General features: G+C 41.3%; 1 protein-coding gene across 1 annotated transcript; it reads left to right on the top strand.

The window, feature by feature from the left end:
• Positions 1 to 3,689: 3,689 nt before the first annotated feature.
• Positions 3,690 to 16,067, top strand: C11H16orf87 (chromosome 11 C16orf87 homolog). Its single transcript, XM_053987687.1, has 4 exons — positions 3,690 to 4,132; positions 7,667 to 7,763; positions 9,858 to 10,040; positions 15,513 to 16,067. The coding sequence occupies exons 1-4, from the start codon at positions 4,067 to 4,069 to the stop codon at positions 15,629 to 15,631; spliced, it is 465 nt and encodes a 154-aa protein (XP_053843662.1). The 5' UTR covers positions 3,690 to 4,066; the 3' UTR covers positions 15,632 to 16,067.
• The last annotated feature ends 270 nt before the right edge of the window (positions 16,068 to 16,337 follow it).

Genomic DNA, 16,337 nt, shown 5'->3' with positions numbered 1-16,337 from the left:
GAATTTTTTTTGTGCTGAAGGAACATTCTTGAGGTGGTGCAGAAAAGTCATTTGTTTTTTGTTTCCAGTCATTGTATTAATTTTACTAAGAGCTTTTTCTTGTTTACTGTTCAGTTTGTGAAGGCCACGTTGAGTGTTTCTGGCCCTGCTTGTCCTCCCTCCAAAATTCTGCCCACAGAATGACCCAATAGAGTGCTCTGTTAGAAATTCAAGTTCCAAGAAGTCCATTTTTGTTTACTTGAAGCCACCGCAGCTGTTCCAGGATATCACATCTGTTTTTTTCCCATATTTTAAGCCTTTTTAACTTCTAAAATGTCAGGTTTTGAAGCCTGTACGTTTTGACACTTTACTTTTAAGGCTGTCATCAGTCATGTATCTGGAAAGCCGAGTGCTCTCTCAGTCTGGCAGTTCGATAATTAACAGTGTCATGGTCTCTTTTTTCTAGGTTTGATAAAAATTAGTTCAGAAGAAAATATTTCAAGCTGTGGTAAGACATGCCAAGGTTGGATTTATCACAAAACCAGATTTGATTTTATAGTAAGCTCTTATCAGATGACCTGAAATGTTCCAATTATTTTAAATTCTAATATTTACATTCAATGGATACAAGTAGACTTCCCAGGTATCTTAATTCAAGTGTATTTCATGGTTCCTTAGAACTCAAGGTTGAAATGCTACACAGACTATTAAAAATCAGAGTTTGGATTATAATTTGGAAACACTAATTTTGCTGGGAGAAGAGCACAAGTTAACCTTTGCTCTTGGTCCACACGCTGCTGTTCCACCCCCAATCCTCCCCCCAGAAAGAGCTGGCATAGCAGAAAGTGTCCAGCAGCACTGCCCCCGAGGCTCCCACTGATCCCCCACAAGTAAAGGCACAGATCCCCTGACATCTCTGTCTCTGCACTGGTGACAATCCAAGCAAATCTGAGACCTTGCTTGCAAATTCAGTAAGGCTGCTGGTTAGTGTGTAACACAGGGCAGCCTTGGATTGAGGCTCAACACCTGCAAATGCACTTGGCACAAGCCAAAATGGTTATAGTAGAACATTGGAATAAATATGTGCAAAACTGGAATTCAGTAGTCTGGGTGATTTCTTAGAAATGCACACAGGAAATAAATGGATGAAACAAAGCCTTTCCGTGGTAAATGCAGCATGGTGTTAGAGAAAAGTATCTCTCTCTTTACACGTGGTAAATGTATCTCCAAAGGTTATTTTAATACAGATGCTTTCCTGAAAGTAAATAGTGTAGGATGAACTTGCAATGTTGAGGAAAAGTTATTCCTAACTGAATGTGCAAATCTTCAGACAAACCAGATATTGAAAGTGGACTGCTGCTTACTTGGTGCTGCTTACCAAGGTTCTTTGATGTCCATGTTGTGTTCCACCTCTAGTCATAAAGAAACAAGCTATTTTTCTTGCAGTTGTAAGAAGCTAAAATAATGAATTTCATGTTGATGGTGCCAAGCTAGAGATACAGAACAGCAGCAAATGCATAAATACATGGAAAGGTAGGCGAGACTTGGAGAAATAAGGGCGATAAACAGAATTAACAGCAGCTGTCACATGTTTCCATTCTGACAGACCTTCAACAAGCTGCTTTGCCATGAATAGTTGCATGGTTTAAACCCCATGATTACAATAATGACATGTGGTAACTCCGCATTCATTCTGCTGCTGCTGTTTCATTGAAATAAAGACTGAATAGAAAACTGCTCTCAATAGCTTAAAATGCCAAAGTGTTTTTAATGATATTTGGGAATCTTTGAGCTCACTAAGTAAATGGAAACCACATTATGAAAACTAGATTTATTCAGACAAAAAGAGCAAGGTTTTCTGTATTCTGTGTTGTACAAGTAAGGAGGGTGGTTTTTTTTTTTTACTGTGGACTCCTGCTCATGGTAGCAGTTCAGAATATAAGGAGCATCTTCAGACAAATGACTGTTTCTACTGTTCTCCGAACTAAACATAAAACTTTAAGATTTGGTGTAAAGCTCAATGCAGTCCACTGCAAAAGTTAAGTGACTTCATACCTTAATGTTTAACAACTCATTATCTCATGATAAAGAGGGAAAAAAAAAGCCCAACCTCCTACCCAAAAGTCACATGGAATGTGTAAATTAATCTATTGAATTCTCTTCATAAGAACTAATTGAAAAGATGCTCTATGAAAATAATGTAAGCTTTTGGTGAAACTATATTAATTGGTAGAAACCAAACTGTTCTGAATGCCATATGGATTTTTATAAAAATTTTCCACAAAAAAAGGCCTAATATGTGAGAATAAAATGTTGGAAGCCTTTTTTTAGGGAACAGTAGGTGCTACTGCTATTAGATAGTTTAAAGTATTGATATTTTAAGAAAAACTTCTTTTTAAAAAAAATACACATATGGTAAATCGGTTTTCTAGCTAGGAACCATCTTGTTTGCATTCAGTAAGGAAAACATTTTTGTTTTTATGGAGTAGTTGAACAGCTGACTATTTGCTCTATGAAGAAAATCAGGGTATTGTCATAGATGTCTGTGAGCTCTCTTGTATAGTCATTAATTTATTTACTAGATACTGTTACTACTCAGCAGAGCCCCCTGCTGTTAAAAATCCTCCTCAAATACCTTTCTGTGTTTTGCTATGTCTGGACCTTATCAATTAAGGAAAAAAAATTAAAAATCCAAATGCAAGCTGAAGGTCCTGGTTGCTTGGGTTTGCTCTGGATTCAGGAATGAAATCTGGATGTTGTGCCTACATAGAACATATTTGCATTTTGGCAGCAGTCACAGTTTATATGGAAAATAAACCTGGTTTGTCTTTTTGTATCTCTGGAGAAACACCTGCGCCAATAGACTGGTATAGGCTGGAAAAAATATCCTGGGAGAACAGGGAAACAAATCCACCCTCTGAGTCATAACTTAAATACTGAGGAGGAAAGGAAAAGGGCAAATGAGGCAGCCTAGAACCTGAGTACACAGCCAGAAACCAAGAGACACTGGGGAGCCCCAGTGCTCACAGGGACAGAACAGGACGTTCCCATGCCCTCTGTGGGAACCGGGCTCAGGGCAGAGACTCGTGGAAGAGGAAGAAAAAAATCAACAGGTTGTCCTGGCACAGGAAAGGACATTGCAAACAATGCTTGATTCTTTATTCATCATACTGTATTGGTAGTAAGGATAGAGAGGGCTGGCATGACAATCTGGAGGATACTCACTAGGACATAAATGTAATTTATGTGTCAGAAATTCACTGAATAGATGTTCCAGTTGCTCTGGTCCTGCTCCTGATAGTGGTCTGGCAGTAGCGCACTGTTGTCTGAGGACATTGTACTAGAAAACATCCCGTTTGTGAGGGGAACCCCCCTAAAAGGCACGGCCAGACACCCCGCTCTTGGACCACCGGGCTCCCACCACTGCAGCAGGCGATAAACGTCCCCTTCTGCTGCGGTCTTGTCTTTTTCTGAATTGAGACGGAGACCGGAGAAGTGGTGTTTGGTGCTTCCTGACGGCAGGGGCGTTTCAGTCAGGCTCCCTCATTCCCGCTCCCCCCGCCATTCCCGCTCCCCTCACCATTCCCAGCCCCCGGCCGTTCCCAGCGCGGCCGCCAGGGGGCTCCGAGCGCCGCCCGCGCGCAGCCAACCCGGCGGCGTGGGCGGGGCCGGCGGCTCGCGCGCGCGGAGGTGGGCGGGGCTTGTCTGCTGTCGGGGGCGCGCGGGGCTCCTCCCGCTCCTCTGGCCGGCTCCTCACTCCAACTGCACCTCCTTCCTCCCGCCACCTCCTGTCTCTTCTCTCGCCGGCTCCTCACTCCAACTGCACCTCCTTCCTCCCGCCACCTCCTGTCTCTTCTCTCGCCGGCTCCTCACTCCAACTGCACCTCCTTCCTCCCGCCACCTCCTCTCTCTTCTCTCGCCGGCTCCTCACTCCAACTGCACCTCCTTCCTCCCGCCACCTCCTCCTCTGGCCGCCTCCTCCCGCTCCTCCTCACTCCTCCTCCTTCCTCCCGCTCCTCCCGCCGGCTCCTCCCGGGGCGGGCGCTCCGGCCGCGGCCGTGTCAGCCCAGCCACGGCAGCAGCGAGCATGTCCTCCAGTAGGGCCAAGAAAGTGAAGATGGCCACCAAGTCCTGCCCCGAGTGCGACCAGCAGGTGAGCGGCTGCCGGCGGACGCCGGGCTGCGGAGGGCGGAGCGGGCAGACGGGCTCCGTGCGGCTCCGGTCGGTGTTTGTGTGAACCAAATGGTTGTTGCCTTTGCAGCTTCTGCATGGAATGCGGGTTGAACGCCGCGTCCCTCTGGCAGGGTAGTGGAGTAGTTGTATTGTGCTGAGGGGTATCTGCGCGACTGCAGAACCTCTTGTTTATGTGCTGGTGTTGTTTAGTAACTCTGTGATCTGTTAAAAAGACAATGGACCGGGTGATTTATATAATGCAGTTTGCCCTTTGGATGACTGATGTGCCCGGGGCTGGGCGGGAGAGGGCTCAGAGGTGTTGTTTTCTCGGGGTGGTCGGGAAGCAGCGGAATGGAGCCCTTTGGTGCAGTTGCTGCCCGGTTCCCGAGTGCCCGCCTGGGCTGTTGGTGTGTCCCACTGCGGGTCCCTGGCGTGCACAAAATGGAGCTGCTCGCGCTCACACAGAGCGGCAGCTGCTTTGCACCGCTGCCGTCTCAGGAGCTGGTCTCCATTTACTGGGAGCGATGTGAGTGCTAAAAGCAGGCCGGTTCGTTCCAGCGGAGCTCCGAACAATGGCCCGGCGCTGCAGCGGCGGCCGTGGGGCTCGGCCGAGGGGCAGCGCCTGTCACATGCACTCCTGGGGACCTCGGCGCGGTTCCGTGACCCTGGAAAGTCACCCCTGTTCACTGCTTTAGCCATACCTAGGAAAAAATTAATAGCCTCATGTAATTTTTCTCTACTTGCACAGCTTTAGAAAAAACCAGCATTTTTGTTCTGACTTGCATGGTTTTTACAGTATTCCTGCTCATCCTGGCACAGTTGGGAGTGCTGAGCTGTGTGTGGGCGTCCTTTCATGTTTTAACCAGCAGATCAACCGCTGCAAATGTACGTTAAGCACGTCACTGAAATACTATTTCTGAGAAAGAAATCGTGTGCCAAGTTCTGGTTATTCAGTTGGTGAAAGGAGAAACGAAAATGAGGGAGAAATCACGAGGTGGTGGTGTTTTTGTTTTGTTTTCTTTTTTTGATAAATGTAGTAAATATCAAACTATCAACAATAAGTAAGGAAACACTGTAGGATTTTTAAGCTGACGTGAAAACGGTCACTTTGTTCTGCACTTACATGCATCTCATGTGTTTTAGTTTTTGTCAATGGAGATTTTCTGTTAGCAGCTCTTCTGGGGCTTCCATGGATTTTATGTGCTGATATGTCCTGCCCTGGCACACATTGCTCATAGGACCTTGTTTTCCACTGCCAAATATTTGAGAGGGAGCAAGGAACTAAGGCCTACAGTACAAGTCAACCCTTTGCAGATTTTGAGGAAACTCATATAATTCTTGTCTGACTGTGTCCTATGCTGGTGTTTCTTAAATTCTTCCATGAGCAAGGGCTTAGCATTTGTTTCTGATTTTTTCAGTAGAAGTGACATGCATGGAAATATTTAGACAGCCACAATTTTTGAAGAGAAATATTGAGTAACGCTTCTTAGACTTCAAAACATTTTTCTGTTGTAATTTAGATAATGTATTTCAGTATTTTCACCATCAAAGCACAGTTCCATTAAACTAGGAATCCTGAAGTACTTGCAGTCAATCTGAGAAAATAATAATCACTTCTTAATTTAGCATCAGGTAAAGTGTCTTGTATGAGAAAAATTCCCTTTTTATTAGGAAAATGCTAAACAGTGTGAAATAGTGTTTAGGACTCTTGCCTTAATTATGTTGCAGGATGTTATCAGTGTGGATCTTCAAAGGATAACTGGTAGGTTTCAGTGATAAACCTCTTCCTCCAGGCCCCCCACCCTCAAGTGCTGCACACCCCTACGTGCTAAACCTGTAACACGAGAACAATATTGTTCTGTTAAACACACTTGAGTTCGTTGAAAAATACTGACTCTGTTCCAATCCCCTTGGGTGGCTTTGCCAAAGTTTTGTGGGTTTTTTTTTCAGGTCAAGCCTGGGAAGGTAATTATTGGAGAGACCCAAGTGTTCAGAAATGGATTTAGCTGGAATTCTGTATCACATTAATAACACACACACATTAAGATCACACTGTAGGTGAGATAGTGGGGCTTTAGTACTTTTACATTGGCATATGAACAGGGAGACAAATATGCACACAAGTCTGCTAAATTCTGGCCTTTAAAGTTCAATAAACCTCTGTTGGACTCATTTTTATTACGTCAGTGTCTCCATAAAGGGAGTTAAAATTTCTAATTCTGCAAAACCTGTGTCTGCAAGCTTTTTGTAGGGTGAAGTGCAGGAGTTCAGATGTCCTACAGAAAGCAAAATAATTGTTTATTCTGAGTTAAGTTCCCCTTTATAAATTCACGTACTACTTTGGCAGGGGTTTTTGAGTCAGTGGAACTTTGGTACTTGGTGCTTCCTCATGTCTGGTTAAATTGAGGGGGCAGTTGTGGTTCTGTGCTCCTGTTTGTTCCAGTGGGTATTGGCATACTTGTAGTGACCTGTCTTAAAGAATTACATTTGAGAAATTACCTCCTGCTTTTTTCCCCCCACTATCATGCTTCAGCATGATTTTACTTTACTGTGTGTTACTTAATCTCTTCCAGATCTCTGCCTAAACTTGCTTTGATTTGTGTTTTCAGTCTTAAACCTAATCAAAGCAACATGGTGTATTGCTTTCCACTCTAAAAGATCTTGGCACTGCGGTAATGAGTTTTGTAGTTTATCAGGTTTTTTTTTAATTGCTCTGAGTAGATTTTTGTTATTTTTCATATTAAATGTGGCATTTCTTGTTTTACATTGTTATTTTCTGGGGGAGCATACTGCTGCTGTCCGTTCAGCTGATCAGAGGCACTGTATTCTCTCAAACTCCTGGGCCTGCAGTCAGTTCTTGCCTGCCTGGGCTGGGTTATTTGCATTTTCAATTAAAGAGGTCCTTCTGTACCCACCCAGCCTTGTCTGCAGCGCTGGAGCAGAGCTGCTACAAATGCATCTGTTTTGCTTCAGGCTCTATTGTGCCTCTAAAGCTGCTCCTCTCTAGAGGAGCTGCTTTCAAATGCTGCTGAAAGTGAATGCATTCACAGTGTACTGATGGTTTTAACTCATAATTTTTTTTTTTTTTTGCAAGTATATAGAGGAAGCGAAACTGGAAATGTCTGACTGATTTGACTACTGATATTTGAGAGCTCTGAAAAGAAACTGTTATTCTGTTTTAATTCAGCCTTCCTTTAATGCTCTCTGCTTTCCCCCACCCCCTTCCTGTCAGTCTGGGGAAAAGCAGTGCAAAGCAATTACAACAGCTGTACATTTCAAGCTTGATTTTTAACAGCTGCATAAAGAAAAGGCTTAAAGAAAGGTGAGTGATTTACAGCAGAATCTGTCTTTATGTTTAAATACAGTAACAGGACAGGCTGCAGTTTGCAGTACAGACTGAGTTTGAAGAGTTGTCTCTGAGGACAAAATGTGAGTTAGTGTGTTTTTTCTTCATGGGACAGAAATTTTGTCATAATTTGAAATTATCTGAAAATTTTGTCTTTTGTTTTCCCAGGTTCCTGTTGCATGTAAATCATGTCCCTGTGGCTACATATTTATCAGTCGAAAACTCTTGCACGCTAAACGTGCTGAGAGATCACCACCCATCACAGGTAATACTTGCAGAGGAGAGAAGAAGGGAGCAACAGTTATTTCCCCTTATTTCCTGGAGACAAAAGATAGTGGGTTTTACCTCTCTGTGTGAATTGACTGTTGTCAGTTCACTTTCCCTTCAATCGGTGCATGGTAGACTTCGAATATGTTAATTTTTCTTGAATTTTGAGGAGAGGAGGAAAGCTGGTGTTTTCAGTCTTCCTTTGTACTCATGATGTTGGCATTTATTCTGTGTATGTTCTAGCTGCACACATTGATCACTATGCAAAATAACCCCTTACAGAATGCTTTGTGTTAATCCTGTTTTGAAGCTAAACATGTAGAGGTCCCAAAAGGATCTGATTTAAGAGCACGGGCTGATTGAAGCTGGGTTTTCTGAAAATAAAAAATTGGTCATAATGTTTTATCTAAAACTGGGTGGATCTTGATTCTCTCTCCATGATTAAATTAAATAGTGCTTTTTTTTGTGCCTGACTTGTGTGTCTTTTGTTGATGGACACAGTAAGGAGTCAGTTGAATGTGCTTTCTGGCATGAATAGCATTCTTCTTGTGTCTGTTTATATTGCTTCCTCCAGTGCTAGGAATTAGTCAGAAAAAGAGCCTGATAGGGAAGATATATATTAAAAAAAAAACCCCAAAAACCTGACCCAAACCCAACAAATATCTGATCTATAACAGCTACTTTTTAAAATTATCTACCAGACCTATAAAATGGAAGTCAGGTATTTGATGTTTTGTATCAATGTTTTGAAGGATAGCTGTAGATTGCCACTTGTAGGAATTAGGTGACATTATGCTGACAACTGAACTTTGAATGTGTTGGAGGTTAAGAAATGTCTCTGGTAGATTGGAAATGTTGATCAATTTTCTTTCCTCCTCCTGCTTTTTTGATAAAGTAATTACCAAATGAAGCTGAAGGCCATAATCTGATTGTATAATTCAGCTTTGCACAGAGGAAATGCACCAGGGGAGGCAAAATGGAGACATGCTGGGGGCCATCCTGCAGCTCTGGAAAGTGCTTTTTACTGTGTGACCAAGCACTGGCAAAGATTGTCCAAGAGGTTGTGGAGTCTCCATCCTTGGAGACTCAAAAGCCTTCTGGAGATGGTGTGGTGCAGCTGGCTCTTGGTGGCCCTGTATGACAGGGTCTGAAGAGGTTCCTCTGCTACTTCACCCTGGCTCTGACACTCTGTAGTGCAGGCTCTGTATGAGCTTCAGTGACTGGAGCCTGCCGTCCAGCTTGTACCCTGTGTCTGTACAACATTAATGGGACAACTGCAGCCAAAGGAAATCAGTTCCCTAGAGAGATACAGTAGGAGACTGTGTATGTCTATATTGTGCTCCTGAGGTAACCACAACTTCTTTTAGTAAATGCTGTTCCAGTATTTTCAGCAGTACAGCTACTGTAGAGTGGTGCTGCAGCCTTACAAATGTGTAGCTAATCCATGAGTGTGCTGTGGTGACTGTCCTATATTTGGTACTCAAGCTCATTCATTCATGCTTAATTTCCAGATAAAACTCACGTAAATGTTCCTTTCTTGTAATGACTTGGGTGCACAGGAGAGGAATAGCTGTTCAGCAGTGAGCATGAGGGGGCCTTGTCACAGGTTGGATGTGGTGGGACACGTACACTGTGTTCTGAGGCGTTCACTGCCAGCACCCTTGACTCAGCATTCGATTTGTGTGAGCAGCAGCAATGATTTCATTGTTAGTGTCTGTGGTGTTTGCTGTATGGTAAACTTTTGTAGTGGAACAGATACAGAATGGGGTGTCTTAAAGACGGTGATGTGTGCAGTTGGTGTTCCCATCTTATTTGAGAAACAGCTTCTTGTGTACCAGTAAACATCTCAGGCTGCAAAATGCTTTTGAAGTAATTAAAAGGTTGATCCTTGGAATCAAGAAGTGAAGCACCCTTCTGGATCTGGCATCTTCATTTCTGCATGGATATCGTGCAGATGCTATGGTTCTGTAAAGGTATAGGCATCTGAGCACTTGAAAGGAAAAGGTTTATTGGGTGGGGTAAGCATTAAGAGTAAATTAAGAACAAAGGTGAAAACAACCCTGGATCATGCCATTTCTGTTCATTTGCACAGAAAACAAGAGTGAGGCCAAAAGGAGACGGACAGAGAGAGTTAAACGAGAGAAGATAAATTCTGCAGTAAATAAAGACTTAGAAAACCGAAAAAGATCCAGGTCTAACAGCCATTCAGACCATAGCAGACGAGGAAGAGGAAGACCTAAGAGTGCCTCAGCGAAAAAACACGAGGAAGAAAGAGGTATGAGAGCTGGAGAAATCTGTTTGCTGGATTTTCTATTTGTACCTTTTTAAATTAGCAAACCTTTATACCATTCAAACCATGTAAGTAGAGTAGTTCAGCCAGTACCTGATACCTTAATGTGGGGAAGGGACTGATTTGCATGTGTAGAGACCTCTGGGTTTATGTTTCACTGTCTGATGAAACTACAAAGATCTAAATCTCTATTTTTAGCCACTGTATCAAGTTTCAACATGTAGGTTGAAAGCCATTGGACTAAAGTGTAAAGTAGGTTTTTTTGTTGTTGTTTTGGTTTTCCGGGGTGTGGTTTTCTGGGGTTTTTTTTGGCTGAGATGCTGCTGCTCTGTATCACAAGGAGTAACCATAGAGAGGGGATTAGGATGACTGGATTACTTAAAAAGTTTATTGAAACCTTTTGGAGGGCCAAAGTAAAAAAGGCATCTTGAATCACTACTATGACCTGAATTTTTGTCCCATGTTTCTGGAGGAAAGAATGACTCCTTGTCTGTTAAGGTTCCTTGGTGACCTGTTAACACAGTATACAGTAATACCCATTATACAGTAATGAGGCTGTTACATAGCTAGAGTAATTCTAGAACTCCTGAAGAATGTATCTGTCACTTAGGGTTCCTCTTGTTTTAAGTGCCTATTGACAGTGCATTTTCTAGCTGTGTTTTGTGAGATAGTAATTTTAGACCTGAGTTATGACCCAAAACTTAGCATGGGCTTCAGAAGGTTGGAAGGCAGATAAAAGGGGAATGACAAGACTTCATACAAATATTCAGCAGATATTGTTCCTAAAACTCCTGAAATCTTGAAGTATATCATGTGGCATAACTCAGAAATGCAATTATTTCTTCCTTTCCACCTTACAAAAAAAAAAAAAAATAGGGTGTTAATCCATGTTGAAAATTCCTTCAATTTCTGACTTCTCAAAACCAAGTTTGATATCTCTGCTGTTTAATGTAAATCTGTTTCTTAATGTTTCTTTCATGTAAAAACCAAGTATAAATTTGGATTTTATTGGGTTTTTTAGTGCTTTCAATGTGGGAAGAGGAGGTGGAATTTAATTTCTGTATATTTTCCAGATGGCAATTGTTTTACTGAAATAGAAATGCACTTTGTAGTATCTAATCTCTTTACTGTTGCATATGACTTATTGATAATGTGTGTAGCTCCCCTATTTGTTACTGACCCAAGCTGGATTGTCTGGTAGCTTTAGGATCCTTTCTAGGCATTTAACTGCCAGTCTAGTTCACAAAAACCCTTGGTTTTAAAATTCCAGTGAGCTGGTTGGGTTGCCTTATAAAAGTGAATCTTTTCTGTCCCCTGACAAAGAGGAAAGCAACCTAAGCAACCAAAGGAAAAGATCCATTTTCTTAAGACATGTTTTCTAGTTTCCAAAAAGCAAGAATTTGACAGCAGGAGGGATATTAAGAAAACATGTTTTCCTATCCAAAACTAGGGTGAATGTTTCTAACCTCCAAAGTGTGACAATACTGCGGTGCTTGGAGGTAGAAGACATGAGATCTAGATATAGGGGGATCTTGGCATAAGAGTGTGTGTGGTGTGCCTTTTCTTGGTGTTTCCTTAAAATTGAATCTTACTTGATAAGATTGCCTTCATCTTTTTGTGCTGTTTTTACCATCCCTTTTCCTTGATCTTTTTTCTTGTTTTGACGGCTGTTTCTTCCTCAGCATTCTGTGTAGGGATTTGGCTCACACCCATTTGTCATTGTCTTTGCCCCAGTGCAGCTCATCTTATTGTTCAGGAGTAAGTAGGCTTAGAATATTTTTTTACTTCTGGTTATGTCAGATTGTAGTGTGTGTAGACCGCTGTGCTGATTATCAGGCAGATTAAAAAAAAATGATATATAAGGCTGTCATAGCTATAAAAATAAATTCAGCAGGGAGCTCATCCTTTTCTAAGTAATTACTAGCACAAGTTAACATTGACTGCTCCCTTTTCAAGTTGCTTACAAAATTGAAACTACTATGTGTGGAGTAATTAGTGGGAATTTTAGAAATATTATTCCTTTACCACATGTGCTGCTTGATAGTGTTGTTTGTGTATATTAAGCAACTATAATTGTACTACAGTTAAGGTGGTTTTTGTGTGAGTGGTTGCTAGTCCTTGTAGCAGTCTGTGTGTGTTGAAAGTCAGCTCTGGAGTGCAAGATGTCATTATCTTATTTCCTTGCCTGTTTTATGTCTTGAGGATATTTTGGGCATGTGTTACTTGCCACTAGAGGTTGCGCTTTTGCCCCAAAGACTTGAAAAGTAGCCACTGCTTGCATGGTTTAGATATTTGGTTCCTGATGCATTTGTAGATGGAAAAACAGGCAGACAGAAAACACCTCAGTTGTATTAACATGGAAGAACAGATTATCTGTACATTTGAAGACCATCCAGCTGTGAAAATTTCCTTCCTAAGGACCCCGATGACATCTGTAGCTCTGCTTCCTTGCTTGTCATGCAAATACACAGTGTGCTTGTTCCCAGTTATGTCTGTGCCTTTGACTGGTTCTTTTGTGTCCTTCGTGACTGGCTCACATTAGAGCAAAGAGCTGCAGCAATTAAGAAGAATAGAATAAGCAAAAAGGCTTTTTAAAATAAGCTATTTTCCCTGCAGATTTAGCAAGAAGGAATGGAGGGGGAGGAAAGAGGAAGCAGATGTAGATTGAGGGGATATAGCAGTACTGGGACCCAGAAAATTATGCTATCACATGTTTCAGAGCCATGTGATGACCCTGGAAAATAGGAACTCCTCCCTGCAGCCTTGGCTTGTCAAAATTGTAATTTAATTTCTTTGTCAGATGTAGTACAGTGTATTTTGAAAATACAAACACTCCATAATAATTTGACTGTGATTTTGTTGTGAGAGCGTGTTCTTTCTTTTACTCTGTGGGGTTGTGACACACAGCTAGACTGGTTCCCAGGTTGCCTTGTTATCTGGGTAAAAACCCTGATTGTATTAAAGCAAACAAAAACCCTTATATCCTGGAGGAAGTGGTATTGGTTGTTCTGAAAAAGGTTACCAGCAAATAAGTCTCAGTAAGAGTAGTAGACTTGCTAAAGCAGACTTGTTACTTGGCAGGCCAAATCTTCATAAAGATAGATACATACATTTCAGTATCCTGATAAAACTTAAGCTGAGTACATTTCCATGATGCAAGTTTTCTTTTTCCTATGATTTCCAGCTGCATTACTCACACATTTGCTTGCCCAGTGTGCATATATGAAGTAACTTGATATCTTGAAAAATTAATCCATACAAAATTTGTGAAGGGGGAGGTCCATATGTGAGTTTTACATAATCAGTGTTTTAAGGACTGCAGTATAAGGGGATTGCAGGAGATCTGGGGATACAAGAGACATGATCCAGAAAAACTGTTTTTGCCTAAATAGCCTCTTAATTGTACAGCAAACCCCCTAGCAGTTTTTAATGTCTTACTGTCTTGTACAAGCACAATACTATTTTTCTTCTCATAATAGAGAAACGAGTCAAAACTACTTTCAGATAAGACTGAAGTGGAAAGTTTTCAGAGTGTGTGTGGAAGCTGTGGTATCCTAGGAGTAGTGTATGATAAAATGTCATGCAGGTGTGAGCTCTTCAGTTATTACTGATGAGAACTACAATTGTCCTGAGAGTGCATGAAGCCTGCACACTTGTGTTAATTCCTCATACTCTTTGATATCAAGATTTCACTAAGCTGAAGTCTCAGAATGATGCTGATCTGGGAGGATGGGGAGGAAGGGAAACTAAGAAGTCCACAGTCTGTTAACAGCAACCAGGGTGTGGTGCAGGCAGAGTATTTTTAATTTTGCTGGATGCTGATATGTTCAAGTTGTGGCTGGATTCGTTTGGATCAGGAAGTATGAAACCAAGGGTGGGGCATAGATATGAAAATAGAAAAGGTTAGTGTGGAATAACCAGTGTGTGTAGTGTCTGTACTCAGAACTACTCCCAGCATTGTTAATTTTTAAATGGTGAGAGGGAGGAAGTGTACATACAGAAGCTGATTTGTCTTTAATTGTGGGGTAGGACTGGTAGCAAAACTCACTTGCAAACTCATTTCAAACTCAATACACTAGAGGATATTGCCTTGCATAGCCAGGAAGTCAGCAAAAAGCTGGTTTCTGCTGTTTCTGTGTCAGTATTAAATCACAACACAGTGGTAAAGGATTTTGGAGGTTCTCCCACTCAGTTGTTCAACAATTTGATTTCACATGGAAGGTAGTCTGCTGGAGTTCTCTCCATAGCTGTAACACAAAGGTGAAGCCAAATCTAAAGCCATTGTTGTGAGTGTGAACCCATTGAAGGGTAACTGTGGGTAGGTGGAGATAGGAGCTGCTGGGATCTTTGTTCCTGGTTGTGCTTTCTGTTAGTTTACAGCGCTGCCTTTTCTTTGGCTTCTCCATGCTAGTTTAGGTGTCTTGGTGGAGCAGTTGCCAGAGTGTGGACATGTGTGACTGTGTGTTAGTGAGACAGAGGGGTCTTTCAGGTGAGCTTTTGTTGTGATTGGAAATGAGTCCAGGCCACATGGAACCTGGATTAGAGATGGAGTTCCACAGCTGAAAGCTCCGAATGTATTTTTCTCTTCCTTCTGCCTACAAGCCTGGTCTTCTGCTGACAAAACTGGTTTTTTGTTGGCTTTATTTTCTTAACAATTTGTGTCAGCTACCTGTGGCTAGCTAAACTGGGATAGAACTAGTCAGGATCTGGAGGAGGTGGTATTTATGCAAGTGGTATTACTCAAATTTTATGAATTTTTGTAGTGTAATTTAGTTCATTTGAGCACTGCAGTATGGAAACTTTTTGATGGCTTCCTGTTGTGTGTCTGTGGCATTGAAGCAAGCCAACATCAGCACAGGGAACTCATGGGCTTTTACTTGCCTTACACAATGAGGTGTGTTAGCATTGTTCTACAGCTGGGATAAGATGGAAAGTCTGCAGTGTAGAAAGTCCAGAAATGTGCACAATGATAAATTTGGAGCCTGACTTCATCCAAGTATCAAGGCTCTTTGGCCTTTGACCCTGTCATTAAACTCTCGGGTTTCTTTCATGTAGCTGTAAAATAAGGGGACAGATCTTGTGTTTAATGAGGATATTGTGAAATAACTTTGTTTTCTTGGATGGGAGGTGGTCATGTAAAGAAAAAAACCCAAACCACTAAAACCAAAAAAACCCTGAAGGAGCTCTTTAATACTTGTTTATCTTTATGTTAACGATTCATTCTTCCTTCTTTGTTAAAGATGAGAAATCCAGTCATGCTTTTGACTGACTCATTCTGTGGCTCTTCCAGCACCTTTGTGTGCGTCTGTTATTTCCTCCTCTTTTTCACTCCCTCTGCATAGGAGTTTGTCTAACTTCAATTCCACTACTTCACATAATTTATTAATTTCTGTGTAACTTGCATTAACTTCAAATAATGGAAAAAGCTTCTAATAGTGACTTTTTTTTCTTCTACAGAGAAACAAGAAAAAGAAGTTGACATGTATGCTAACCTTTCAGATGAAAAGGCCTTCGTATTTTCAGTGGCCTTGGCGGAAATAAACAGAAAAATTATCAATCAAAGACTTATTCTCTAACTTGTGAGCACAATCTGATGCAGTTTATGCAGGATGGCTAGCAGATTTCCAAGGTGCCATGGACTCTCGGAAAGTGTGTTGTCTGCACCAACAAGGACCATAGCATTTCCTGTTAGAAATTCTACTCCTGTTCTCGGAAATCAAATTCTGTCTCTACAAATCATAAAGTGGTCACAAGATTGTGCTGTGAAAAATCAGAAAGCAGATATGTTTCATGCCTTGAAGACAAATGCTAGACAAATGCACAGAGAGACTGCACCCATTCCAGAGCACTTCTTTTGAATTTGCTGCCAGAAATGCAATATTTTAAATATTTTCAGAAATAAATGATTTTCCTTTAAAATTATATATTTCAGATTTTTCAGCTATATTGCAGTTTACATATGTACAGTTCACATAACTTTTTAATAAATTGATATTCCAGTATTTTATTGAATGGAGAATTAAGTACATTTGTGATAAACAGGCTGTGTTGGTTTTAATCCTCTTACAAGTCTGGTATTCATGCTAGGTATTACTTCAGTTTTACATTTTTTAATAGGTGTGATATACTTCTGGTAGGAAGAAAATAAAAGTGGTTTAATTTGGGAGTATTATTTTGTTAGACAACTTCATATTTTTTTTAAGAATTATCACTAGAAAATAATTTCTTGCTCCATAGGTTGTTTTTTAAAAATCATATACTTTGGGGGTTAGAATCCTGAAG

This window comes from Vidua macroura, chromosome 11, assembly GCF_024509145.1.
Source record: "Vidua macroura isolate BioBank_ID:100142 chromosome 11, ASM2450914v1, whole genome shotgun sequence".
In the NCBI taxonomy this organism is placed as follows: Eukaryota; Metazoa; Chordata; class Aves; order Passeriformes; family Viduidae; genus Vidua; species Vidua macroura.
This window is presented reverse-complemented; position numbering and strand designations above follow the sequence as displayed.

Coding starts and splice junctions, on each gene's coding strand:
- C11H16orf87 (XM_053987687.1), top strand. CDS start 4,067: ATGTCCTCCAGTAGGGCCAAGAAAGTGAAGATGGCCACCAAGTCCTGC. Junction 4,133..7,666: donor GCCCCGAGTGCGACCAGCAG/GTGAGCGGCTGC, acceptor TTGTTTTCCCAG/GTTCCTGTTGCATGTAAATC. Junction 7,764..9,857: donor GAGATCACCACCCATCACAG/GTAATACTTGCA, acceptor TCATTTGCACAG/AAAACAAGAGTGAGGCCAAA.